Genomic DNA, 22904 nt, shown 5'->3' on the forward strand with positions numbered 1-22904 from the left:
TACTAGAATTACTAAAGCATATGGTAAATCTATTTTTAATTTTTTGAGGAACCTCCATACTGTTTTCCACAGTTGTTGCACCAATTTACTTTCCCACTAAAAATGTACAGAGGTTCCTTTTTCTCCACATCCTGGCCAACACTTGTTCTTTCTTGTCTTTTTAATACTGCCATTCTGACAAGTATAAGGTGATAGATCTCCCTGTGGTTTTGATTTTATTTTCCTGGTGATGAGTGATATTGAGCATCTTTTCCCATGTCTATTGGATGTCTGTATGTATTTTTTGGAAAAATGTCTATTAAGTCCTCTGCCCATTTTTCAATTGGATTATATGTTGGGGTTTGGGTTTTTGGGGGGTTTTGTGTGTGTGTGTGTGTGTGTGTGTTCTTTACATATTTTGGTTATTAATCCTTTATTATGTTTATCATTCACCACTATCTTCTCCCATTCTGTACGTTCCCTTTTGGTTTTGTTGCGGGTTTCCCTTACTGTGCAAAAGCTTTTTATTTTGTTGTAGTCTTAATAATTTATTTTTGTTCTTGTTTCCCTTGCCTAAGCAGACATACCCACAAATAATGTTGCTAAAACCAATCTCCAAGTGATTACTGCTTATTGTCTTTTAGGAGTTTTATGGTTTCAGGTCTCTCATTTATTCATTTAATTTTTTTTTTTAAGTAAGCTTTACACTGAATGTGGGACCTAAACTCACAGCCTCAAGAATAAGAGTCACATCCTGTACAGGCTGAGCAAGACAGGCACACCTCACACTTCACATTTAGATCTTTGATCCATTTTGAGTTTCTTTACGTGTATGGTAAAAGAATGTGGTCTAGTTTCATTATTTTGCATATGGCTCTCCAGTTTTCCCAACACTGTTTTTTGAGGAGACTTTCTTCTGTTACTTATACTTGCCCACTTTGTCAAAGATTAATTGACCATATAATTGTGGATTTATTTCTGGGCTCTCTATCCTGTTTCCATTGATTTATGCGTATATTTTCTCCCAGTACCCTACTGTTTTGATTACTATAACTTTGTAGTATATCTTGAAATCCAAGAAACTGATACCTCCAGCTTTGTTCTCCTTTCTCAAGATTGTTTTGCATGCTGCACTTCTTATAAAAGTATTCTGAAGTCATCCAAATTGCCACCCGTCCATTCTGGTGGTTTGATGCTGGTGGGGTTTCTCTTTTTCTTTTTTCTTTTTTTTTTTTCCTTATCTGAGATTTTCATATAATAACCAGTTTATTTTCTTTCTTTAAATGATCCTCCAAAGGCCTGTGGCTTGCCATGCCAAGGGATGTAGATGATCAGTTGTGCCCTAGGAGCAGTAACCACATGGCACAGGGTCAAGCTGTGGTAACTTTATAGGGACTTCCACCTGCTCAGCCCCAACTATAAGACAATTCCTGACATTGGAGATGTGAAAGAAAATGGGAGGGGAGGGGCATCTTAAAATCCATAAAATATGGAATATTGTCTCCTGTTTGTACTTTTACAATTTCTGATTTTGCAAATGGCCAAGCTGCCGCAGGGAACAAAAATGAGGTCCTAAGGTGGCAGAGACTGACCTGGCCAGCCCTGTACTGCACAGGCTATGCGTTACACGATCAGTATGAATGGAGAAAGCAGGGATGAGTCAGGGAAGCTGCTGCCTCTCCCTACATTGCCTTCATCACCCACAAGGAGGGGGCCCAAAGCCAAGGAGGACCTCCTGGAACTGAGACAGGGGAGGGGAAAAGAAAGCTGAACGATGCCACAGCTGCTGATCCATGACCAAAATATGGGGGAGAAGGCTGGAGGCAAATGTGCATGGTACACCGTGACATTTGGAGTCCTAGGTGACATAGAAGCTTAAGGATCCAACCTTGCTCAAACTGATTTTACATGATGATTTTATCTACTAATCAACCCAGAGGTGCAGAGAATGAAATAGGGCAATACTATAGAAAATGCTTGAGAGAAATCTCCCTTATGATGGAGATAACCTGATATTTCCATTGATTCATTCATTCGTTCAACAATTATGTACTGAGTATTATGTATCAAATCCTCTTCTGAACACAAAATAAATCAGGAAAAAAGCCCCCACAAGTACCATTTTTATAGCACATGCACTCAAATAGAAGAGAGAGAACAGACAGTAAATAAATAAATATATAATATGTCAGCTGTTGATAAGAAGTCAAAAGTAGAGAGGGCCAGAAACTATGTTGATTGTGATGGTGCTGGTGCTGGCTGTGTGCAGTTAGGGGAGATTACTCTGATAAAAAGACATTGGCAGATCCTTGAGTGGATTCAGAGAACAAGACGGGTACATTTAAGAAGAGGAAACAAGTGCAACCCCCCAAGGGAGGCACACACTTGCTGTACTCTGTTAAACACCAAGGAGGCTGGTGAGCGGAGGCAGAGACAGCTGAGTGAAGAGGTAGGAGATGAATTGAGAAGGAAGTTGAGTGTTACATTTTGTAAGACTGAATTTTGTATTGAGTGAAGTGGGGAGCCATTGGAGATCTTAGAGCAGAGAAATAACAAGGTCTGACTTTTGTCTTAAACGGATGCTTTAACTGCTGAGTGGAAAATAAACTAGAACAGAGCAAAAATGAATCCAGAAGACCAGATAGGAGACTATTACAATAACTCAGGCTATAGAAGACGGTGTTTTGGACCACAGTGGGAGTAACTGAAGTGTGGAGAACTGGTCAGATTTAGAATATTTTTGAAGATAGAATCCACAGCTTCTACCAAAGAATTAAACGTGGGCAGTGAAAGAAAGAGATGAATCAAGAATGACTCTACAGTTTCCTGTTTGAGCTATTGCAAGACCAGCAGAGCTCGAGAAGAATAAGAGCTTGGTTTTGAACATGTTGGGTTTAATTCATCTAGGTAGATCTGGAAAGCAGGCAGTGGAAGAAAGCTCAAAATCCAGGTCTGGACTGGAGGTGGAGATGTGAAGTCATCAGGAGACAGATGGTAGAAGAGGGACAGTCACCAAGGACTCAGTGTAGACAGAGGAGAAGTCTGAGGTTGGGTCCTGGAGCACATTCATACTCAGAGATCAGGGAAATGAGAAGAAACCCCAAGTGGATGGGCTTGTCTTCACTCAGAAGGGATTGGAGTAAGGGTTCCACCCAGGTAAACTTAGTGGGATTCTGTGGGTCTTCTTTCCTTACCGATTTTTCTATTCAAGATTTATTTGACAGAGAGAGAGAGAGCAGGAGCACACACATGCAGGGGGAAGAGACAGAAGGAGAGGGAGAGAATCTCAATCAGATTCCCCGCTGAGCATGGAGCCTGACATGGGGCTCGATTTCATAACCCTGAGCTCATGACCTGAGCCAAGATTCACATGCTTAACCACTTAGCCACCTACACACCCACCCAGTTTGTTTTTCTTTCTTTTTTTAAAATATTTTATTCATTTATTTATTTGACACAGAGAGAAAGAGAGAGAGAGAGAGAGAGAGAGAGAGATTACAAGTAGGCAGAGAGGCAGGCAGAGGGAGAGGGAGAAGCAGGTTTCCTGCTGAGCAGAGAGCCTGATGCGAGAGCCCGAGACCCTGAGACCATGATCTGAGCTGAAGCCACCCAGGTGCCCTCAATTTACTTTTCTCAGTGAAGTCATCAGAATGGTCAGTCATCAGCTGTATCTGATGGAAGGTGTTCAGTTCTCACTCTGAACAAAATGGCTGTACATTAGAATCACTGGGAGAATTTTAAAAGCACACTTATATCCAGACCCTAATTGGATATTAATCTAATTGGTTCTACACCAATTAGATCAGATCCTCTGGAGGTGGGCACTCCTGTGTTTTAAAGTCTTCCAGGTGATTCAAAAGTGTGGCCAGTGTTGAGAAGCCCTGGCTTAAGGTTGGAGGAAAGAAGATGTGAAATAGTCAAAATATTTCATGAGAAGAGTGGAGATTCTGTCGGTCAGAGAAACATACTTGGATTTGTGGCTAAGAATTTAATGTGAAAGGGGCGCCTGGGTGGCTCAGTGGGTTAAGCCGCTGCCTTCGGCTCAGGTCATGATCTTAGGGTCCTGGGATCGAGTCCCACATCGGGCTCTCTGCTCAGCAGGGGGCCTGCTTCCCTTCCTCTCTCTGTGATCTCTTCCCTTCCTCTCTCCTACTGTGATCTCCCTCTGTCAAATAAATAAATAAAATCTTAAAAAAAAAAACTTAATGTGAAAGCTTCCAGCATCGTTGCTTTTCTCACCAACCACCTTCAGCTGCCAGGGGCAGATGTAGGGTGGACAGAGGGTTGGGTTTTTACCAAGGTGGGGTTGTATCAGGTATGTATGATGTATGATGTATGATGGAGGTGAGAGTATGGGACAGGGATTATAGCTATGGGAGCGGACTCTGTGCCAGCTGCGGAGGCCTGTGAGAATTTGGGGGAAGGATCAAGAACCACAGAAAATGAAATAGGGGGACGTCTGGGTGACTCAGTTGGTTAAGCAGCTGCCTTCGGCTCAGGCCATGATCCCAGCGTCCTGGGATCAAGTCCCACATTGGGCTCCTTGCTCGGCAGGGAGCCTGCTTCTCCCTCTGTCTCTGCCTGCCACTCTGTCTGCCTGTGCTCACTCTCGCTCCCTCTCTCTCTCTGACAAATAAATAAAATCTTTAAAAAAAAGATTCTCTTCAAAAAAAGAAAATCAAATAGGTAAATGGCTTCTTCTGAGTGACTTAGATAATTAATACTTCTTGAAATAATTTAGTGCAGCCAGACCCCTGCAAAGCAGCACAAACAACTCTGATGAGTGCTTCAATCTACCACTTCTTCCCAGGGCTTCAATCAATTGCTTTCAACAAGTGAACCTTGAGATATTTAGAGCAAAGGAAAAACAATAAATATTGGAAGTTCGCATTTTTTTTAAGATTTTATTTATTTATTTGACAGAGACACAATGAGATAGGGAATACAAGCAGGGCGAGTGGGAGAGGGAGAAGCAGGTTTTTCCTCTGAGAAGGGAGCCCGACACGGGGCTGGATTCTCAGGCCCCTGGGATCATGACCTGAGCCGAAGGGCAGATGCTTAGCAATTGAGCTACCCAGGCTCCCCTGGAAGTTAGCTTTTTACATTCTTGGAAAATGGGATTTTGTATGTTTATGTCCTTTTTCTGTCCCCTTGTGGATATTTTCCCTCTTGAAACACACCCAACCCCTGCTCCACAGTTGTCCAGTAAAAGAAAGGGGTCTGAGTGCCATCCCCAAAGTTCACTTGCGTTTAAAGGAGAAACAATCCTGGGAAGCTGTTTTACACAAAAGAGTAGATTGCTCAGTTGTATAAACTCAGGTATTATAAGAAAACGGGAGAGATATTCCTTACTAGAAGGGGGACCTGCTCAGCGTTTCTAAATTCACATTGGTAGATTGTTGAACTCTTGTAGGCTGAGTGTTAAAATCACATTTTTCCCTCCGTTTTCTTACAGAGACAATGATGGTTCTTCCAAGATTGTCTGTGCAAGGCTAGGCACCTGCAAAACCACACATTTGACTTGAGCCATCACCCAAGTAGAATGTAATCCGCTCTCAGATCATAGGAGAAAAAAGAGAGAGAGAATCCCAAGGAGAAACACTCACGTCAGGAGTTTCATCAAATTTAGTGCACGTCTCACCATTTATCTTCTTTTGCCGTAATTTTTTAAATAAACACTAATGTCAAATTGCCCTGCGTTACAACGGGCAACTCAGTTATCAGAAAACCACGAGTCTCCAATGTTTGTTCTAATTACTAAAGCAGAAGAGCAGACAGAGTTTAGAAAATTTTCAACAAGGCTTAAACAAGAGAGATTTTCCACTTTTTTCTAATCAGGTCAACATAGATACCACTTTCCCTACAACCTTGTAGGCAGTTGGTATTTTTCAGAGATATCATTTGGTTCTTTATAGAAGGCTTAAAGTTGGAGGTCCATAAAAACGATAATCAACTTTTATGTGTGCCTTCTATAGGCCAGAAACTGTGCTAAATGAACAGTATCTAATTTAATCCTCCTAATAAGCCCTGTGAAGTCAATACTACTGACTATTCTCACTCCAAGGGGGGGCAAAGCAGATGCTTCGAGAGTTGAACTCAGTTTTCCAAGTTCATACAGCTCGATATGATGGAATCAGGACTTGAGCTCAGTCTAATGCCAGGTTGGACCCTCAGTGGCAGCTACTGTAGTTTTTTTGACCATCACCTGCTTCCCTCCCCCACCCCCGCCCCCATCTCATTCCCATTTAGGGATAATCAGCCATACCTAAATGACAGTGGCCAGGCAGGAAGGGTGGCTACTGGGTTTAATTATTTATATCCAGGGGGAAGAGCCGCCTCACCCCATACGTTCTGCTTCAGCTCTTGCCCTGCCAGGGGAGTAGCCATCCTTCAAACCATTAGTGTTAATTGCTGGTGAGGGATGAATTAGGCGGCAGGGGTCACACACAGTTTACTAGTCATGCATATTTCTTTCAGAATACCTAAGTACCATTCCCTTGGAGATGAGAAGAAATGATGGGAGGGATGTTAAAAGGCACTCCCAGAAATATTTCTGGACCAGTCATGATCACTAGCCCTTATGATACTCTTGGAGTCATTTTACTGGTTCTTGAAATGAGTTCACTTGCCCTATGATGGCTTGGCCCCTCCCAGTAATCAGAAGCTCCCAGGATGGGTCAAAGATTACTTTATTTGCTATAATTCTGCAAGTTGAATGTATCTCTCAGCCATTTCCTGTGAATGCTATTATGGGGCAGGCACAGGGGGATGACTATGGGACAGAAACATATCAGGTGAGAGGGATCCTATGCTTTTGTATGAAGGAGAAGCCCATTCTCTTTGGTGATGGGAGTTTCCCTTCTGCTCTGACTCCTGCCCAGCCAGGATCAGTGGGGAGCCTCCTCCTTTGGACGACAGGTCTCTTTCTTTCTAAATCCTCTTTTTTTGGGCCAAAAAGCAAGGCTACCCTTCTTTTCATCTTTCAGCTTTTTCATCCTGGCCAACGACACTCAAACACCCTCGCCCCCAATTTGGGCTGCTAGACTATGCCAAGAGGCCACATACTGGGTATATTACCTCAAGCCCAGTGTTTGGACTTCACTGAACCTTAATTGTAACATCTGAGAAGGGTTGGGGAGGCGGATGTTGTGAGGATTCATTAAGACAATATTAAATTTTTATCACGGAGTCAAGAAAGATCTCTTGTTAGGAATGTGTTCAATCTTACCAGGATAGAGGGCAAAATAGCATTTTACATATATTTTTTTAATAAAGTATTTCTTTTTTAGAAATTATTTATTTGACAGAGAGACAGAGCAGGAATACAAGCAGGCGGAGTGGGAGAGGGAGAAGAAGGCTTCCTGCTGAGCAGGGAGCCCAATGTGGGCCTCCATCCCAAGACCCTAAGATCATGATCTGAGTGGAAAAAAGACGCTTTAAGGACTGAGCCACCCAGGTTCCCTGCAAAACAGCATTTTAAAAAAAATTTTATTTATTAATTTGACAGACAGAGATCACAAGTAGCCAGAGAAGCAGGCAGAGAGAGAGGGAGAAGCAGGCTCCCCGCTGAGCAGGGAGCCCGATGCGGGGCTCCATCCCAGGACCCTGGGATCATGACCTGAGCCGAAGGCAGAGGCTTTAACCCACCGAGCCACCCAGGCACCCCGGAAAACAGCCTTTTAAACAATATTTTTATTTTTATTTTATACATATATATGTAAACATAGAATTGAATGTATACATATAAATATAATTTGTAAACACATTTGATATACATTTATGTTTATCCTAGGATACAACACTGCCCTCCTGAGCAGCGCAAGAGGGTGGGTTTTTACAGAGAATCACCAAACAGCTTGACCCAACTGAAGGGCCAGCCTTGCACTGCTGCTTAAGAGAAAGCCTTGAGTTGGGAAAGGTTTGACAAATACTGAGAAAAACCAGTCAATTAATATGTTAAAAACACTACCCAACCACAGTATGACCCATTTAGACATATGGCTTTAATTTTGACTTTAGTCTCCAAAGCCTAGGGGTCCCTGGGGAAAGGGGGCAGAGGGAGAGACAGGACCAGCTTCTCTGTGGGCCAGGTTTCTGGGGTTGCTCCCAGCCCTGCCCCCAGAGGGAATGCCCCCACCCAGGGCTTTGCTCCCAGAAGGGCCCCTCCCCCAGAAAGCCCCTTCCCAAAGGGCCCTGCCCTTTGGCTACACCCTCAGAGGTCCCATTATCCACCCCCAACCCACTCACACCCCCCTAACCGCCAAGCACCACCCTCAGAAGGGTTCTAAGGTGAAGTCAGTGTGCTTCTCTCTCACTGTCTAGGAATTACTCAGTTTTATTTTTTACTTTGTGTTTTTTGAGCGAAGTGGGTGGTGTAAGGACCTATTTTATATTTTTATATTTTAGCCAGAGGCTTCCATTGAGGTTACACAATAACCTTGTTGTTTAACCCTTAAGCCGTCCCTGCTCCCCTTCTCCCAGGGGACTTACTTAAAAACAAGTCCGGGAAATCAACCTCAGGTAACAAAGCCCAAATACAAGGGTGGGTCAGGCCAGGTAAGACATCTGATCAGTGGAGGGTTGCATACTGTCTCCCTAGCTACCAAGGAGTATGTGTCCCGCCCTTTGTGAGTCTTTTGGGCGCCAATCCTAACCAAGGTGATAGGCTAGGTCAAATATCTACTAAAAGGTAAGTGGTCACCTAGCATCACTGTGCAGCTTTCTCTGTGTGTTACAATTTCATTGGCCACCTGTGCATGACCAGGCCCAACCACATGGCCTATGTCCTTAAAAGCTAGTCCGTAAAGGAGAGAGGGGTTGACTTCTCTGTAAGAAAAGTGGCCCTGGCTGGTCAGTTTGATTCTTGATGCTTGGTGCGAAATAAAGCTTTGTTGACCTTCGCTTTGTATCAGTCTCGCTCTTTTAATCATGGACCCATTATTGGGGCATAACAGGTGGGACAGTGGAGCACGTACATAGCAGAGGGGACAGCCCAGTGTGGGTATCCACCATTCCTTGCCTCCTCATTTGCATGTACTACTCGCCCTACCCGGTGAGCACAGCATGGAAATGGACACCTCGTGAGTGGTGGTCAACGAGACTCGCCCACCACGTGACGTCTATGACCGAGTCAACCGGAGCTCGCCTTCCCTACAGACCAGAGCTTGCTCTGAGCACCGGCAGGAGGTGGTGGCCTCTTGTGAGCAGCCCAGAACCCTGTCTTGTCCTTTCTCACTCATGTCAACTCCCTGTGTTAGCCAAGCCTTGGAAGTGGTGACTTAGGAGGGAAGGGAAAGAAAGGCAGCCCCCGGCTCCTGATCCTGTCAAGTTCCTTACTCATCAGGAAGCCGAGGGAGGCAGGGTCGGTGGAACATGTGTGAGTCCCCAGGTGAGGTAAAGATGGCAGAGCTGGTCTTGTTCAGGATTTCCACGGTTCTTATAAGAAGAGGGCACGTGGGTGTGCCCCAGCTGTGGAATCCCTGCGTGAATTATTTAACACTGACATTGCACCCTGCGAAGATGAATGGCAAGAATCATGCCCATAATCACATTTTAAAATTTTTATTTGCTTGGAATGACATTAAATGCAAATAGAAAACAGCAGCCATGCCCCTTCAGAAGACAGACCATGGAGGAAATGAGCTTTCTATTTTAGTACCTTTAACAAACACTTCCTCCCTGTTTTTGCCCAAAGGGCCCTATATCTTCATTTTGCATGGGGCTTGTAAATTATGTAGCCAGCCCTGGGGACAGCTGTGCAGTGTCTCAATGACCCAGTGCAGGGAATGGCAGGAGCCTCCCTCCTTGATACAGTAGTATTACACAAGCCCCTGAAGCTGAAACAGAACTTCAGGATAAAGTCTGCGGGGGAGGTCCTCAAATTTCTGAGTCATGGGCTGTCGTAAACAAAATATCAACAGCCGGGTGGCTTAGGCAACATACAATTTATTTTCTCATGGTTCTGGGCGCTGGAAGTCCAAGATCAAGGTGGCAGTAGGGTTCGATTCTTCAAACGTCTCTCCTTGGCTTGCAGATAGCTGTGTTCTCCACTCTGTCTTCAAACGATTGTCCTTCAGTCTGTACTGTCTGTGTCCTAATCTCTTCTTCCTGTAAGCACACCAGTCCTGTTGGCTTGGTGCCCACCCCCAGTGAGCTCGTTTTCCCTTTATCACCTCTTTAAAAATCCTGTCTCTGAATACTGCCACATTCTGAGATGCTGGGTGTTAGGACGTCAACGTAGGAATCTGGGGGCATCCAACTAAGCCCATAACAATAGTCAAAACTGGATCCGAAACTGAAATTTAGACACATTTTAAAATGCTAAAAGTGTATATATATATATATATATATGTATATACATATATATATATATATATAATTTTTGTGGTAGGCCTGAGATGGTTGGTAGGCTGAGATGTATTTGTAACCTTTGAGGGAAACATCCTTTGGAATGATCGAAGAGAGCTTCTATGTAATTCCATACATCCACAATTAAACCCCAGAGCTTTCTAATTTGGAATTTGGCTGTTTTGTGCTTGGTGGCAACCAAAACCAGCCTAGGGATTTTCTTTTGTTTTGACAGAAAAGTAGGAGGCAGAGGACTTGAGCATTTAGACATCTTGCTGCTCTTTGGTTTAATCATACTCTACTGAGTTGCCTGAAACTAATTAAGCTCTTGGCTCTGTAGAGGAGAGATGATGTTCATTACATGTCATTGGCCACATTGTTCCTTTTTTTAATTGTTGTTAATATTTGTGTTATTTTTCAGTATAAGAGACAAGCTTTATCTTAGTTTGGGCTGATGTAACAAGAGCACCATAAACTAGGTGCTTTAAAGACATACTTATTTCTCTCAGTTCTGGAAGCTGGGAAGTCTACGATCAAGACCCTGGAAGATTCCGTGTCTGTTCAAGTGCCCACTTCCTGTGTCACAGATGACCATCTTCTCCCTATAACCTCCAAGGTGCAGGAGGCGAGGGATCTCTGTGGGGTCTCTCTTATGGAGACACTAATCTCGCCCATGAGGACTCCACCCTCATGACCTAAACATCTCCCAAGGACCCCATCTCCTAGTTATGTCCCTTTGGACATTGAGTTTTCAACTTATGAATCCTGGAGGGATACACTGTCTACAGTGAGCTTCGTCAAACATCTTTTATGTTCAAGGCACTGTTTTTTGGCAAAATTAATCATTTCCTACACATCCTTTGAAGCAAGAGTATTTCTGCACTTTTCCTTCCTTTAGAACCTTTCTCTAGAGAGGATCCTAAAAAGTTCAGAAAAGATGCAGAAGAAACCTGCTGGTTAGCTTGTTTTTCACAGTAGAGCAGAATTCATTTTGAAGTAGGTTAATCTTAGAAATCCAGGCAAAGACACTTCGCTTGAAAATCATCTCAAATGATCAGTTTTGTTAGTATGAGTAATAGTAACTATAAGATCAATAGAACAACTTTTTGTTCTACTGTGGGCCTACTGTGTGCTGGGTACCTCGGAGCATCTGAGTCGAACCATCTCGTGATCCTTTCAACAGCCCACTGAGGGTCACACTGTCTTCTCCTCCACGTTATGGATGAGCCTTAAGTCTGGGCCAGAAATGACACAACTTTCCCAAAGCCATATTGCTACTGAGGGGCCAGCTGGGATCTACGCCCACTCTGGTGCCAGAGCCTGTGATTGCAAACGTGGGCTGCACTAGCTGTTCAGAACAAAGGACTGTTCATGGAGGTGACACAGCTAACCCGTGAGACCCACCACCCTTTTCCCTAAGGTCATCCCGGTACAGCCTGCAGTGATGGCCCGAGTTAAGCATTCGAACTTGGTGCTGCAGAGGGCGTGTTTTAGGGACAAGATTGGTGTTAAGGGGTTCTAATAAAGCCCAGAGGGAATGGAAGGAAACAGGACTTGGGGAAATATCTGGGTCCCTGGAGCAGTGATCTCCTTTTATTACTGTGCACCTCTCTTTCACAAAAATAAATACGTAAATACATACATACATACATACATACATACAAAAATATTTGCGTACATACCACCAATTTAAGCAAATTTTTGATAAATTATAGACTCTACTACTCTAAATTATTATGCACATTATAAATGACATGCAAAAGCTAAACAGTTAAGTGGATGACATGAAATATGAATAAAACCTATAATATTTTCTTCCAGCCCCTTACTGGACTATTTCTCAAACTCCCTTTGGAGAAGACTTTTTAAAGATTTGTTTATTTATTTATTGAGAGAGAGAGACAGCACGTGTGTGCACATGTGAGTAGGGGGGTGGGGCAAAGGGAAAAGGAGAGAAGCAGACTCCCCATTGAGCACAGAGGCCTCACTAGGGCTCAATCCCATGACCCTGAGATCATGACTTGAGCCAAAATTTTGAGTCAGACATTTAATCAACTGAGACACCCAGGTGCCCTGGAGAAGACTTTTTAAGAAAGAGATAGGACACTTGGAATTATAGCAATAATTCCTAGAATTAATCTTTAAAAGTGGGAAGATAGAAATGGTTTTTTTAAGTTTTTTTAAAGATTTTCTTTATTTATTCATAAGAGATGGGAGGCAGAGACAGAAGCAGGCTTCCCGCAGAGCAGGAAGTCCAGAGTGGGACTTGATCCCAGGACCTGGGTCATGACCCTAGCTGGAGATAGACGCTGGAGACACTGATAAACCAAACTTTAGGGAAAAATACTGAACTTTACTGGGAAGATGAAGCAGAACAACAGCATATGGCAGCAACATGAGTTTTAGATAGCTGTTGGTCACCCAGAAGGCTTAAGGTGGAGAGAAAAACAAAAGGCTGTAGTGACCCAAAATTGTCCGAGTTGTGTAATTTGACCCAGGAACTTCCGGGTGACATATAGATTTGTTTATTTATTTCGCGGACAGCGCCATGTGGGGAAAGAGCGAGGGGGAATGAGAATTCCATACAAACGTGTGAGTGGCTCTTCTCCCATCTCCAGGGGGGGAAGGAAGAGATTGGGTTTACTCCAGTAAGCATGGTGATGAGTTGGTGAGGTAGGTTGACTAGATGTCTGGACACCTGAAAAAGCCAGCTAAGGCTGGCTTCCTGGCCATCTTGTCAGTGTCTTATTGAAAGCTTTTCATGTGCAAGACTTTCTTTTAACAGGTTGCCAGGTAAATCAGACTACCAGCCGACATGTGTCATTGCTCAGGTGGTCCATGACACAATGTCCTGCAACTAAGGGGATGCACTTAGCATTACAGACATCGTTCTGTCTTTGTTATTTTGAAATTTAGAAAATATCTTATTAATTTGTTCACTCCAAAGAGGCAATTTATTGCTTACTATGACAGTCTTTTGGTAGAGGACACAAAACTGCTTTCTTTGTTATGAAAATCAATGTGTTACACCAATTTTCTGAAAGATGGAAGTAAAGTGCCTCCTTCCAGCTGGGTCAGGACATAAGTGTACCCTATGTATTAGTTTTTCAATAGAGTCCATTTACAGAATGTACATGTCTCTCAATACAGAAGACATTTGCTCACATTTATGTGTAGAACATTCCCGAACCTGGTCCAGGTTGTGGATGAAACCGTCACTCTGACTGGCAAGGCATAACGAAGAAGAGTTTTCCTGTAAACAATATGTGGTCATGGAAGGAATCAGCACTGCAATTCGTGGCTGATTCCAAAAGCTCTAAGAGGTGGTAGATGCACAGGCAAAGTGGTGACTTTTGCAGAGGAAGCAGGCTGGGGAGAGATAGCAAAACAGAAGTTTGAGAGGGCCCTAAAATCTCCTCCTGTGGGATTATTGGCCATTGAGCTTGAGAAAGGCTATGGGGAAAACTTGAAAGAGCATCAGATCAAACCCTTGGCCACTGGAGATTGAAACTGACATGAGCAGCACTATCTCTATTCTTGACCCAAGGCCACAGGATGACAAGCTTTGCTTTTTCAATGTGGTCTCATGTCTCTATACTGCCCTATAAAGAAATTAATACAAATAAATTCTGAGAGTGTAAAGTGTAAGCAGAGCTCCCCTTGGCCATTTCCTAAGTTTTGTCCACTCCGAAGTTAGTATCACTTTGGTGAGTGCATTGCAGGAAATGGCCTTAATGATCAATGGCAGACCTCCACTCCAGAGTGACATAAAAAGCAATCTGCACCTCCTTCCTGATTTGTCTGTAATGAACCTTGCTTTCCTCAGGTCCCAGCATTCGAGGCAGATAAATATGTTCCCTTTCGTTGGCTCTTACTCATACTTCAGCAAGATTTCCCATGTGCTTTCCTTGGCTGGCTGGGAAACTGGACCACAATTTATGGGATCTTAGGGGACAGGCGCGTAGAATTCCAGTGGGATCCCGGAACAGAACCTAATTGGAGATTAGAGATGGTCTAATGTAAGTTCACACTGTCTATTGAAAATGTATAGACTCATTATGGTCAAGAAGGCTGGAAGATAAGTAGATTTTGGGAAAGATGCAGGTAAATTCAGGGAGGTGGCAAATTACCCCAGGGAAAGTAGAATGGCTAAAGAGTATGGCCCAAACTTTTTAAAAAGATTTTATTCACTTATTTGACACACAGAGAGCCAGAAAGCACAAGTGGGGGGAATGGCAGAGGGAGAAGGAGAAGCAGGCTCCCCGCTGAGCAGGGAGGCAAATGTGTGGGACTCAATCCCAGGACCCTAGGATCATGACCTGAGCTGAAGGCAGACACTTAACCGACTGAGCCACCCAGGCACCCCCTGGCTCCAACTTCCAAAGATGGTGTATGAGCTACCTTTGGTGGGAAGGAATGAAGATCAGCAACTGTCCTTGATTCTGCTTCTCAGGAAGGCATTGTGATGTGATGCCCAGGACTTTGGAGACAGACACACGCTTGGTGCCCTCTGGCTCTGCCGCAAAAGCAACACCTTCCAGAGGGCAGCTGCAGGCACCCGGTGGCGTCACACAGGTCAGACCCGGGAGGCACTCAGCCACGTACCCATTCCACCATCCTGCTGGGTTTGGAAGAGCGCTATCAAAGTCCCTGCTGCCGAAGGACCATCCAGAGTGACATGTCCCATGGGGCACGCCGGCATTCCTTTACCCCTTCAGGTTATTGGCAGCAAGGCTGGAAATTTTTTAAATTGCCTGGGAAAATGATAGCAAACGGCTCCAAAAAGGAGTTTCAAAATGCAGACTTCATACTATGTTTTGAGTACATTTCATTCATTTGGCAGGTACTGACAGGGTGCTTAAGTGCCAGGTGCTGCTGCATTAGAAACGGACTTGAGAAGTTAACAGGAGGGGGCTCCAGCCCTCAACCAGCACAAAGTCGATCAATGGATGCATGTGACAGACAGAGCACTGTGACGGGGAGTACTAGGTGCTCTCATAAGAAGGGTGTGCTAGGAGCTAAGGGAACACTCGGGGGGAGCCAGCACCAACACTCGGGGAGAGCTGTGGGAAATATGATGGATGCAGATGGCTCCAGGGGAAACCAGAGAACTGCTCAGATCCCTGCTTCTTAACAGCTCCAAGTGCCCGCTGCTTCAGAGTGGGGGCTGGGCGAGCAGGGAGCTGGGGTGGGCGCAGGGATGCCTGATTTCCGACCTGCAGCCCCTGCACTGTTTCACCTGTCCCTTTAGGAGTACAATGACATAGGATTTCACCAACGGAGGATCTACCCCTGCATCCTGGTACTGGAAAAGCACGTGAGGGCTGCGGAGCTGAAAGCAAGAGTTTGTAGTTCCAGTAATGTGTGCAGGGTTTTAAAAAACTATATACGGGAAAATATCCGGTCTTATTTGCATGTGTTTGTATCATGCACAATTTTTAACTGCAATCCTCCTTTTACCTTCTTCCCTGTTGTTAAGACTCTCCTCTCCTCACCGCTGCCTTTGTCCCTATAATACCTGTTGACAGCCTGGTGCTCATCCATGAGCTCATTCGCCTCTATCCACGCACGCATGGGGCTCTGTCACTGTTTAACAAATATGGGCTTATTTTATCTACCTCTTGATCTAGTGCTTCCCAGTTAATAATCCCTCCTGCATAACGTCCTTCTGTTTTTACCTTCATTTTTATAAAGAATGGCTGCTCACCTTTTATCAGGTGCCTTTATTTTTTTATCAAATGCATTTATTGCTATGGTCTTAAGAGTTTTTTCACAGTTAATTTAGTGATGAGGTAAATCTTATTGATTTTCTGGTCTTGAGCTCCCTTTATTTTCCTGGAATGAATCCAAGTTGGTCTCAGGATATAGTCCTTTGATAGATGCCTGACTTCTGTTATTTGCTAACATTAGTTCAGTTTCTGTTAACTAATCTGTCCTAAGCCAGATTTGTTAATAGCTTCCCCGTTCCTCCCTCTCAGGTTTGGGTATTAAAATTGTACTCAGCTTCATCAAGTGAATTGACTTATTATTGTTTAATTGCCTGTTGCCATTTAACAGTAGAATGACAGTTATCCAGCTGCAAACCTGTCTGATCTTGGAACTCATCTTCTGAATTTTCCATTCTTTTTTTTTTTTAAAGATTTATTTATTTATTTGACAGAGAGAGATTACAAGTAGGCAGAGAGGCAGGCAGAGAGAGAGAGGAGGAAGCAGGCTCCCTGCTGAGCAGAGAGCCCGATGCGGGACTCGATCCCAGGACCCTGAGATCATGACCTGAGCCGAAGGCAGCGGCTTATCCCACTGAGCCACCCAGGCGCCCCTGAATTTTCCATTCTTGAATCATTTGGATGATTTTGTTTTCCTAGGAAATCATCGTTTCTTCTAGGTTATCAAATTGATTAGTATAAAGTGCCTTGCAGTTTAGTGATTCTTTTATATTATGCATTTGCTTTTATATCTCTGTTCCCAACCCTTATCTGTTTTGCAACTCTCTCTCTCTCTCTGTCCCCTCCTCCCTGAAACCCCCCTTTCCCCATCCCCCTTCCCTCTCTCCCCACCTCCTTCCACACCCCATCTTCCCCCTCTCTTATCCTTAATAGGGCATGTGAAGTTTTTTTTATTATTATTTCATTAGTCTTTCATAAAAACAACTTTGAGTTTATTTGCCCCTCATATTTTTTATTAGTTTAAAAATTTATCTTTATTATAACTACTTCCTTTCTTTTGATTGAGCTGCCCTTTTCTGATGGGTTTAACTGAGTAGTTTCTTTTATTCAAGAAAATGTTTGAAATTGAAGATATTTGACACTAAAGTCTCCTTAGAGTATAACTTCTCTTGTCTTCTGTAAGTTTTGGTATGAAATAGTCTCCTTTTCATTGATTTCAAGATTTTCTTCAGTTGTCTTATGATTTCTTCTTTGACTGAAGACTGTATTTCTTTTTTTTTTTTTAAAGATTTTATTTATTTATTTGACAGAGAGAGATCACAGTAGGTAGAGAGGCAGGCAGAGAGAGGGGAAGGGAAGGAAGCAGGCCCCTGCTGAGCAGAGAGCCCGATGCGGGACTCGATCCCAGGACCCTGAGATCATGACCTGAGCCGAAGGCAGCGGCTTAACCCACTGAGCCACCCAGGCGCCCCAAGACTGTATTTCTTAACTTGTGTGTAGTTTCAATTTTTTGTTACCAGGTTATCTAATTCTGATTATACTGGATTGTGATCAAAGAACTGTTCTTTAAATCTTTAATTTGGAAGGCTTGTAAAGGTTTCCTTTGTTGCCTAGTATGCAATTAATCTTTACAAATATGGCTTTCTTTATGTGTAAGAAAGAAATGTTTTCCGAGGGAAATAAGGATGTCTATTTTCTTTTTTTTTTTTAAAGATTTTATTTATTTATTTGACAGACAGAGATCACAAGTAGGCAGAGAGGCAGGCAGAGAGTGAGAGAGAGGAGGAAGCAGGCTCCCCGCGGAGCAGAGAGCCTGATGTGGGGCTCGATCCCAGCAAAAGGCAGAAGCTTAACCCACCCAGGCGCCCCAAGATGTTTATTTTCATTTGGGATTATGGAGGGGCAAGGTGTTTTTGGCTCTCCTGCTGAAGGAGGGACTCAGTCAGTATTGTCTCCACCTTTTTCCCTAATAGTAGCTCTGGAAGATGAAGATGTCCCTCCATTTCCCAGACATGAGGGTTTGACCAGGACATGGGATGTATAAGCTCATTGACATACTCTCATGAACTAAGCCCTGGTTTATTGGTCACAGTCGTTCTCCAAGTATTTTCAGGAATAAACTTCAGGTGTTGCCCTTACTCTAATTTTTCTTTCTGAGACTTCAGACTGCAATCCCTACTTCCTGCAGTCACTCGAGGAGAAACGAGGCATGTGGCAACGCAACAGTGTGTTTTTCTTTCAAGATGACAGAATCACTCTTGATTTCTGTACACATCTCGGATTTTCATATACGAACATGGATTTTGGTGTCTACCCTGAGAAGGTGATACGTACGGTGTGAGGCACACTTGTATTCTCATGACACGTCACCTGGGTTACACAAAACTTTCTGGGCCCGGCAGAAAGGCAGAAACCTGGGTGAATTCCTCATTGTTCCAGCAGGCTGTCAGCCCTCAAAGGCCTTCTGGATGTGTTTGTGCATCGCAGTGTTTGCTGTGTAAGATACAGAAAGAGCACAGTAGTTCAAGGGGAAAATATTTAGGAACACATTTTCCAGGAGGAACCAGGATTCAGTTTGGGTGACTCTTGACCATTTTTCATCTTCTGATGACTGAAAGTGGTAGTTAGTCTACAGTCATGGTTTTAACATGCATTTCGAATGTAATGTTACTTTCCATCAACATAAAACTATAAGAACTGTCTTCCTTAAGGGCATTCGTGTAAGGCCGGTTATTTTCCAGCTTGATTAATGGAAACAAAATTTTTCTGTAATGCTTTCTTCCTACTCTGTATTAGTTTTCAGGACTGGATTGAAAGTGATTTATTGTGGATAGGGTTATACCTGGTCGTGGAATTTTTTTTTGTTCCTGGGTTTTTAAAGGTGGCAGAGTTGACTTTCTGATTTTAATTCATCTTCACTAGATGAAGAATTTACAAATAGGACTTTTTCTTGAAATAACCATAGCCTGGGGGCGCTTGGGTGGCTCAGTTCATGATCTCAGGGTCCTGGGATCGAGTCCCACATTGGGCTCCCTGCTCAGTGGGGAGCCTGCTTCACTCTTTGCCTCCCCCTCTGCTTATGCTTTCTCTAATAAGTAAATAAATAAATAACCTAAAAAAAAAAGAAGTTGTATTTGACTGGAGCTTCATGTGGAGTGACAGATCAACAGAAAGCAATGAAGGAAAACACAGAGGTGCACAGTATAGACAGATGTTCCTCAGCTTATGACGGCCTCGTCTTCTAATAAACCCATTGTTCAGCTGGAAATCTCTTTAGTTGAAAATGCATGGAAAACACCTAAGCGACTGAACATCAGAGCTTAGCCCTGCCTAACTTAAATGTGTTGAGAAACTTACAGTATTGCACAATTGGGCAAAATCCTCTAACACAAAGCCTATTTCACAATAAAATGTCTGGTATGTCTTGTAACTTACTGAACAGTGCACTGAAAGCCAGAACAGGACGGTTCAAGTGTGTTGGTTGCTGACCCTCGTGATCACGTGGTTTGCCTGGGGGCTGTGCTCGCTGCCCCTGCCAAGCATTAAAAAAGAGGACCCTACTGTAGATCGCCAGCCTGGGAAAAGATCCAAACTAAATGCATATCACTTCTGCACTATTATAAAAAGTCAAAAAACCATAAACTGAACCAAGGTGAAGTCAGGGATCTTCTGTACCAGGTGTGTTAGGTAAGGTCAAGCGCTCCTGTCTGGCCAGGAACCATAGTGGTATGGGGTAAAGTTCCACAGTAAAAAGTTCTACAGCGGAGAACCAGTAGGACTCAAGCACCAAGGGTCACAGGTTGCGCAGGAAGACTGGATGCTCCTCTGTGGGCGATGAGAAGCCACGAGTGACTCAGGAAGGCTGCAGAGCTCTGGGCAGGTGGGACAGCTGAGGGCTGCAATGAAGAGGGACAGGTGGAGCTGGGAGACCAGGTGGGGAGAGCCCGCTACCCTCGAACAAAAGGCGACAAAGGTCTGGACTGGGATGACGGAGATGGTGGAAGGTAATGGGATATTCATGAAGCAGAACTGGAAATCCATGGAAATGAAATAATAGAGGGAGGGAAAACCGAACATGACTTTAATTGCCATCAGTATAAAACGTGTTGAATTAAAATGAATTGGTATTTCTAGACCAATGATGACATCACAATAATGGAAGGAAACCAATTCTGATTTTGAACCTGGTTAAGGAGAAAGTATAGACAAGAGAAAAGCAGAGGCTCTGGAGTCACACAAATGTCACAGTTGAGATTCGTCCCCACTCTTCATTCCCTTCCCTGTAAACCCAGGCAAGCGACACCTGCCTCACAGCACTGGTAACAAATAGGGAAGAGCACACATTCCCACGTTCCCGGGTCCAACAGGACAGCCAGGGATCAGCGGCACATGAGGAGGTGACAGGTGGTCACTAAACTGAGCTCAGGTGCATACACAGCAGTTTACGTCACCTTGAGATGGCTCCTCCTGTGACCTCTCGAAGAAGGCGGCAGTGGTGAGGAACGAACTCCAGGAGCTTATTAGCATACATGATCTTCAGGCCGTCCGGATGAGACTCAACGATCTGCTCTACAATCACCTAGCAGAAGGAAGAGCGTTTTATTTTTATTTATTTGTTTGTTTCTTTGTGTTTTTGTTTGTTTTTAAAGCACCTAAAAGAGAAGTATGAACTATACACTACAGAGAAAAGAATCGAGTAAACCTTACAAATGCACTTCGTCCTTCCTCCTCCCCACTCAGTATGCTTTCTAAACAGGAGGTAAGTAACAACGGCATGAAAATCTAGGTCCGGGATTTGGGAATACTGCTCCAACCCTGGGGGACACAGAGGCTGAGGGACAGAGACTGGCCTGAAGGTAAAACATCACACACACTCATCTGCTTCCCTTCTGAGCTTAAAAGCGAAATACTGTATCTGCAGACAACAGCTCTGTACCATCTTCACCCTGGCCTTATCCTCTACCGTCTCCAGAACAGGGAAAGGGCTGAGATGGAAAGTGATGGAAGAAAACACATCTTATTTTGCTTTAGTATTTTATTTTTTTTTTGGTGAGGCTGAGTTGCAGGAGGTGAATGACAATCATACAAACTTAAAATACAAACCTGGCCACAGTTCACTTAACGACACGGAAACGTAAAGTACTTCCCTAATTTAGCATATTAGATTCAGTTCAATGAAAAGGGCATAAATTAAACAACTAAAATATTTTCATTTAGTGACAAAGAATAATGTGATCTTTTTCACCCCCACAGAGAGAGCTATGAACTATAATAGGATACATACAAAGAACTGACAGATCATTTACTTTTAGTAGTCTTAATGAAGCTGAGACGATTACTGAAAATAATCCTTCAATTTCACTTCTATCACTGGGATACTGTCTCGTTTTAAAACTCGAAGCCTTTCATCCTGAAGTCATGGTGGGTAGCTTTATACTTACTGGACAGAAAGAGCACTCGCACTGGCAGGTGACTGGAAGAAAGCCCTCAAACGCTGAGACTGGCTTCATGACTTCTGTCAGCCTGAACTAGATGAAACCAACGCTCTCTAAGTTGGAAGCTGCTGATTGCTGGCGGTCTCACATGGTGCAGCCCATACTCCGGCCGCTCAGAGGCAGGATAAACTGACTCCCTGTATTTAACTGTATCCTTATAGGTCAAGAACACTGGGTAACCAAGTTCCGGACTTAAGGTACTACCCTGTTAACTCGCCCTTCAAAGCCCTTTATCTTTGAATATTCCCTCCCTCCCACCTTCCTAGCCTGGCAAAGTCCCCCATGGTCTTCAAGACTTAAGCCACATCAATTCTGCGAAGACGCCTCCCCTCACAGACTTTCCCTGTGCACAGAGCAGTCTTCCAGCTCCTCCAGTGGGCACGGGCGCCTTGGTGGGGTCAAGCTTTTCGGCAACTTCATTAATGTATAACTTATGGAAATGGAAATTGACCTGAAAATGTTCTGATCCGTACCTTCTTCCTAGGCAAGTCCCTCACCCCTACTAAATTAAGATGATCCCTGAGTTATGGCATCACTGGAAGAGAAAAGAGCGCATGCCTGATTCCTGCCATGCTGATGGGCTCCAAGCGGGACCAACCTTTTCTTACATCCAGAAGAGCAGGAACTAAGAGCATCTTCAAGGAAGAGCCCTGAGCTCTCTCGCACCCAGTCAAGAAATGAAGCCAGATTAGATGCTCTGTGTTTGTGGAATGAGGTGCATGGGGGCACAAACCTCATCCATGTACGGTTTCACCAGTACTTGACCAACTAACGCCTCTGCATCCCGTGTCTTGTCAAATGTAGCTTAAGTCCGGAGGCAGTGCCGTATGATGTCCACATTGGAAGTCTGAAGCCCTTCTAGCAACAGGCCTCCCAGGGACTGCTGCAGCATGGCCGTAATGTGGGCTATACGCTGCAAGAACAGAGAGACCAGAAAGGAAGGTCCAGGCACAACAGTTTTTAAAAGCTCAAATATGTGTATAATTTATATACATATGTGTTATATATATAAATCGAGCCTCTAATTCTACCAGAATATATGTAAGATTAAAATCCCAACATTTCCTAGAGAATAACAATGAATCTCTTCTCCCCATGATTGCTTGCTTTCTTTCTTTCTTTTTTAAAGGTTTTTATTTATTTATTTGTCGAGAGAGAGCACATGCACATAAGGAGGCATAGGCAGAAAGAGAAGCAGGCTTCCTGCCAAGCAAGGAGCCCAAGGTGGGACTCGATCCCAGGACCCTGGGATCATGACCTAAGCCAGAGGCAGTGGCTTAACTGACCGAGCCACTGAGGCGTCCCCTCCGTATGATTTCTTTGAAAGTAAGTCGGCTTCATCAAAGTGAAGTTTAGACAATTACGGAACGACAAAACGTTATTTCCCTCTTAAGCTATGGAGTAAATCTGACAAACG

The 22904-nt window shown here is 43.9% G+C and overlaps 1 protein-coding gene across 20 annotated transcripts in view; it reads right to left on the minus strand.

The window, feature by feature from the left end:
- The window catches only part of LOC309857056 (conserved oligomeric Golgi complex subunit 2-like), a gene marked incomplete at its 5' end in the record, with an annotated part of 269912 nt that overhangs the window by 44831 nt on the left and 202177 nt on the right, over nucleotides 1-22904 (minus strand). For 8 of the 20 annotated variants that reach the window (XM_082749961.1, XM_082749957.1, XM_082749962.1 and 5 more), the window contains 3 exons: nucleotides 9525-10086; nucleotides 13492-13579; nucleotides 20444-20571. In XM_082749961.1, coding sequence (XP_082606087.1) covers nucleotides 9988-10086; nucleotides 13492-13579; nucleotides 20444-20571 — 315 coding nt within the window. In that variant the 3' untranslated portion in view covers nucleotides 9525-9987. The other 12 variants (XR_014307454.1, XM_082749948.1, XM_082749950.1 and 9 more) reach the window with 9 other exon arrangements.

The sequence above is a fragment of the Mustela nivalis genome (genome assembly GCF_964662115.1).
Source record: "Mustela nivalis genome assembly, contig: HAP1_SCAFFOLD_292, whole genome shotgun sequence".
Classification (NCBI taxonomy): domain Eukaryota; kingdom Metazoa; phylum Chordata; class Mammalia; order Carnivora; family Mustelidae; genus Mustela; species Mustela nivalis.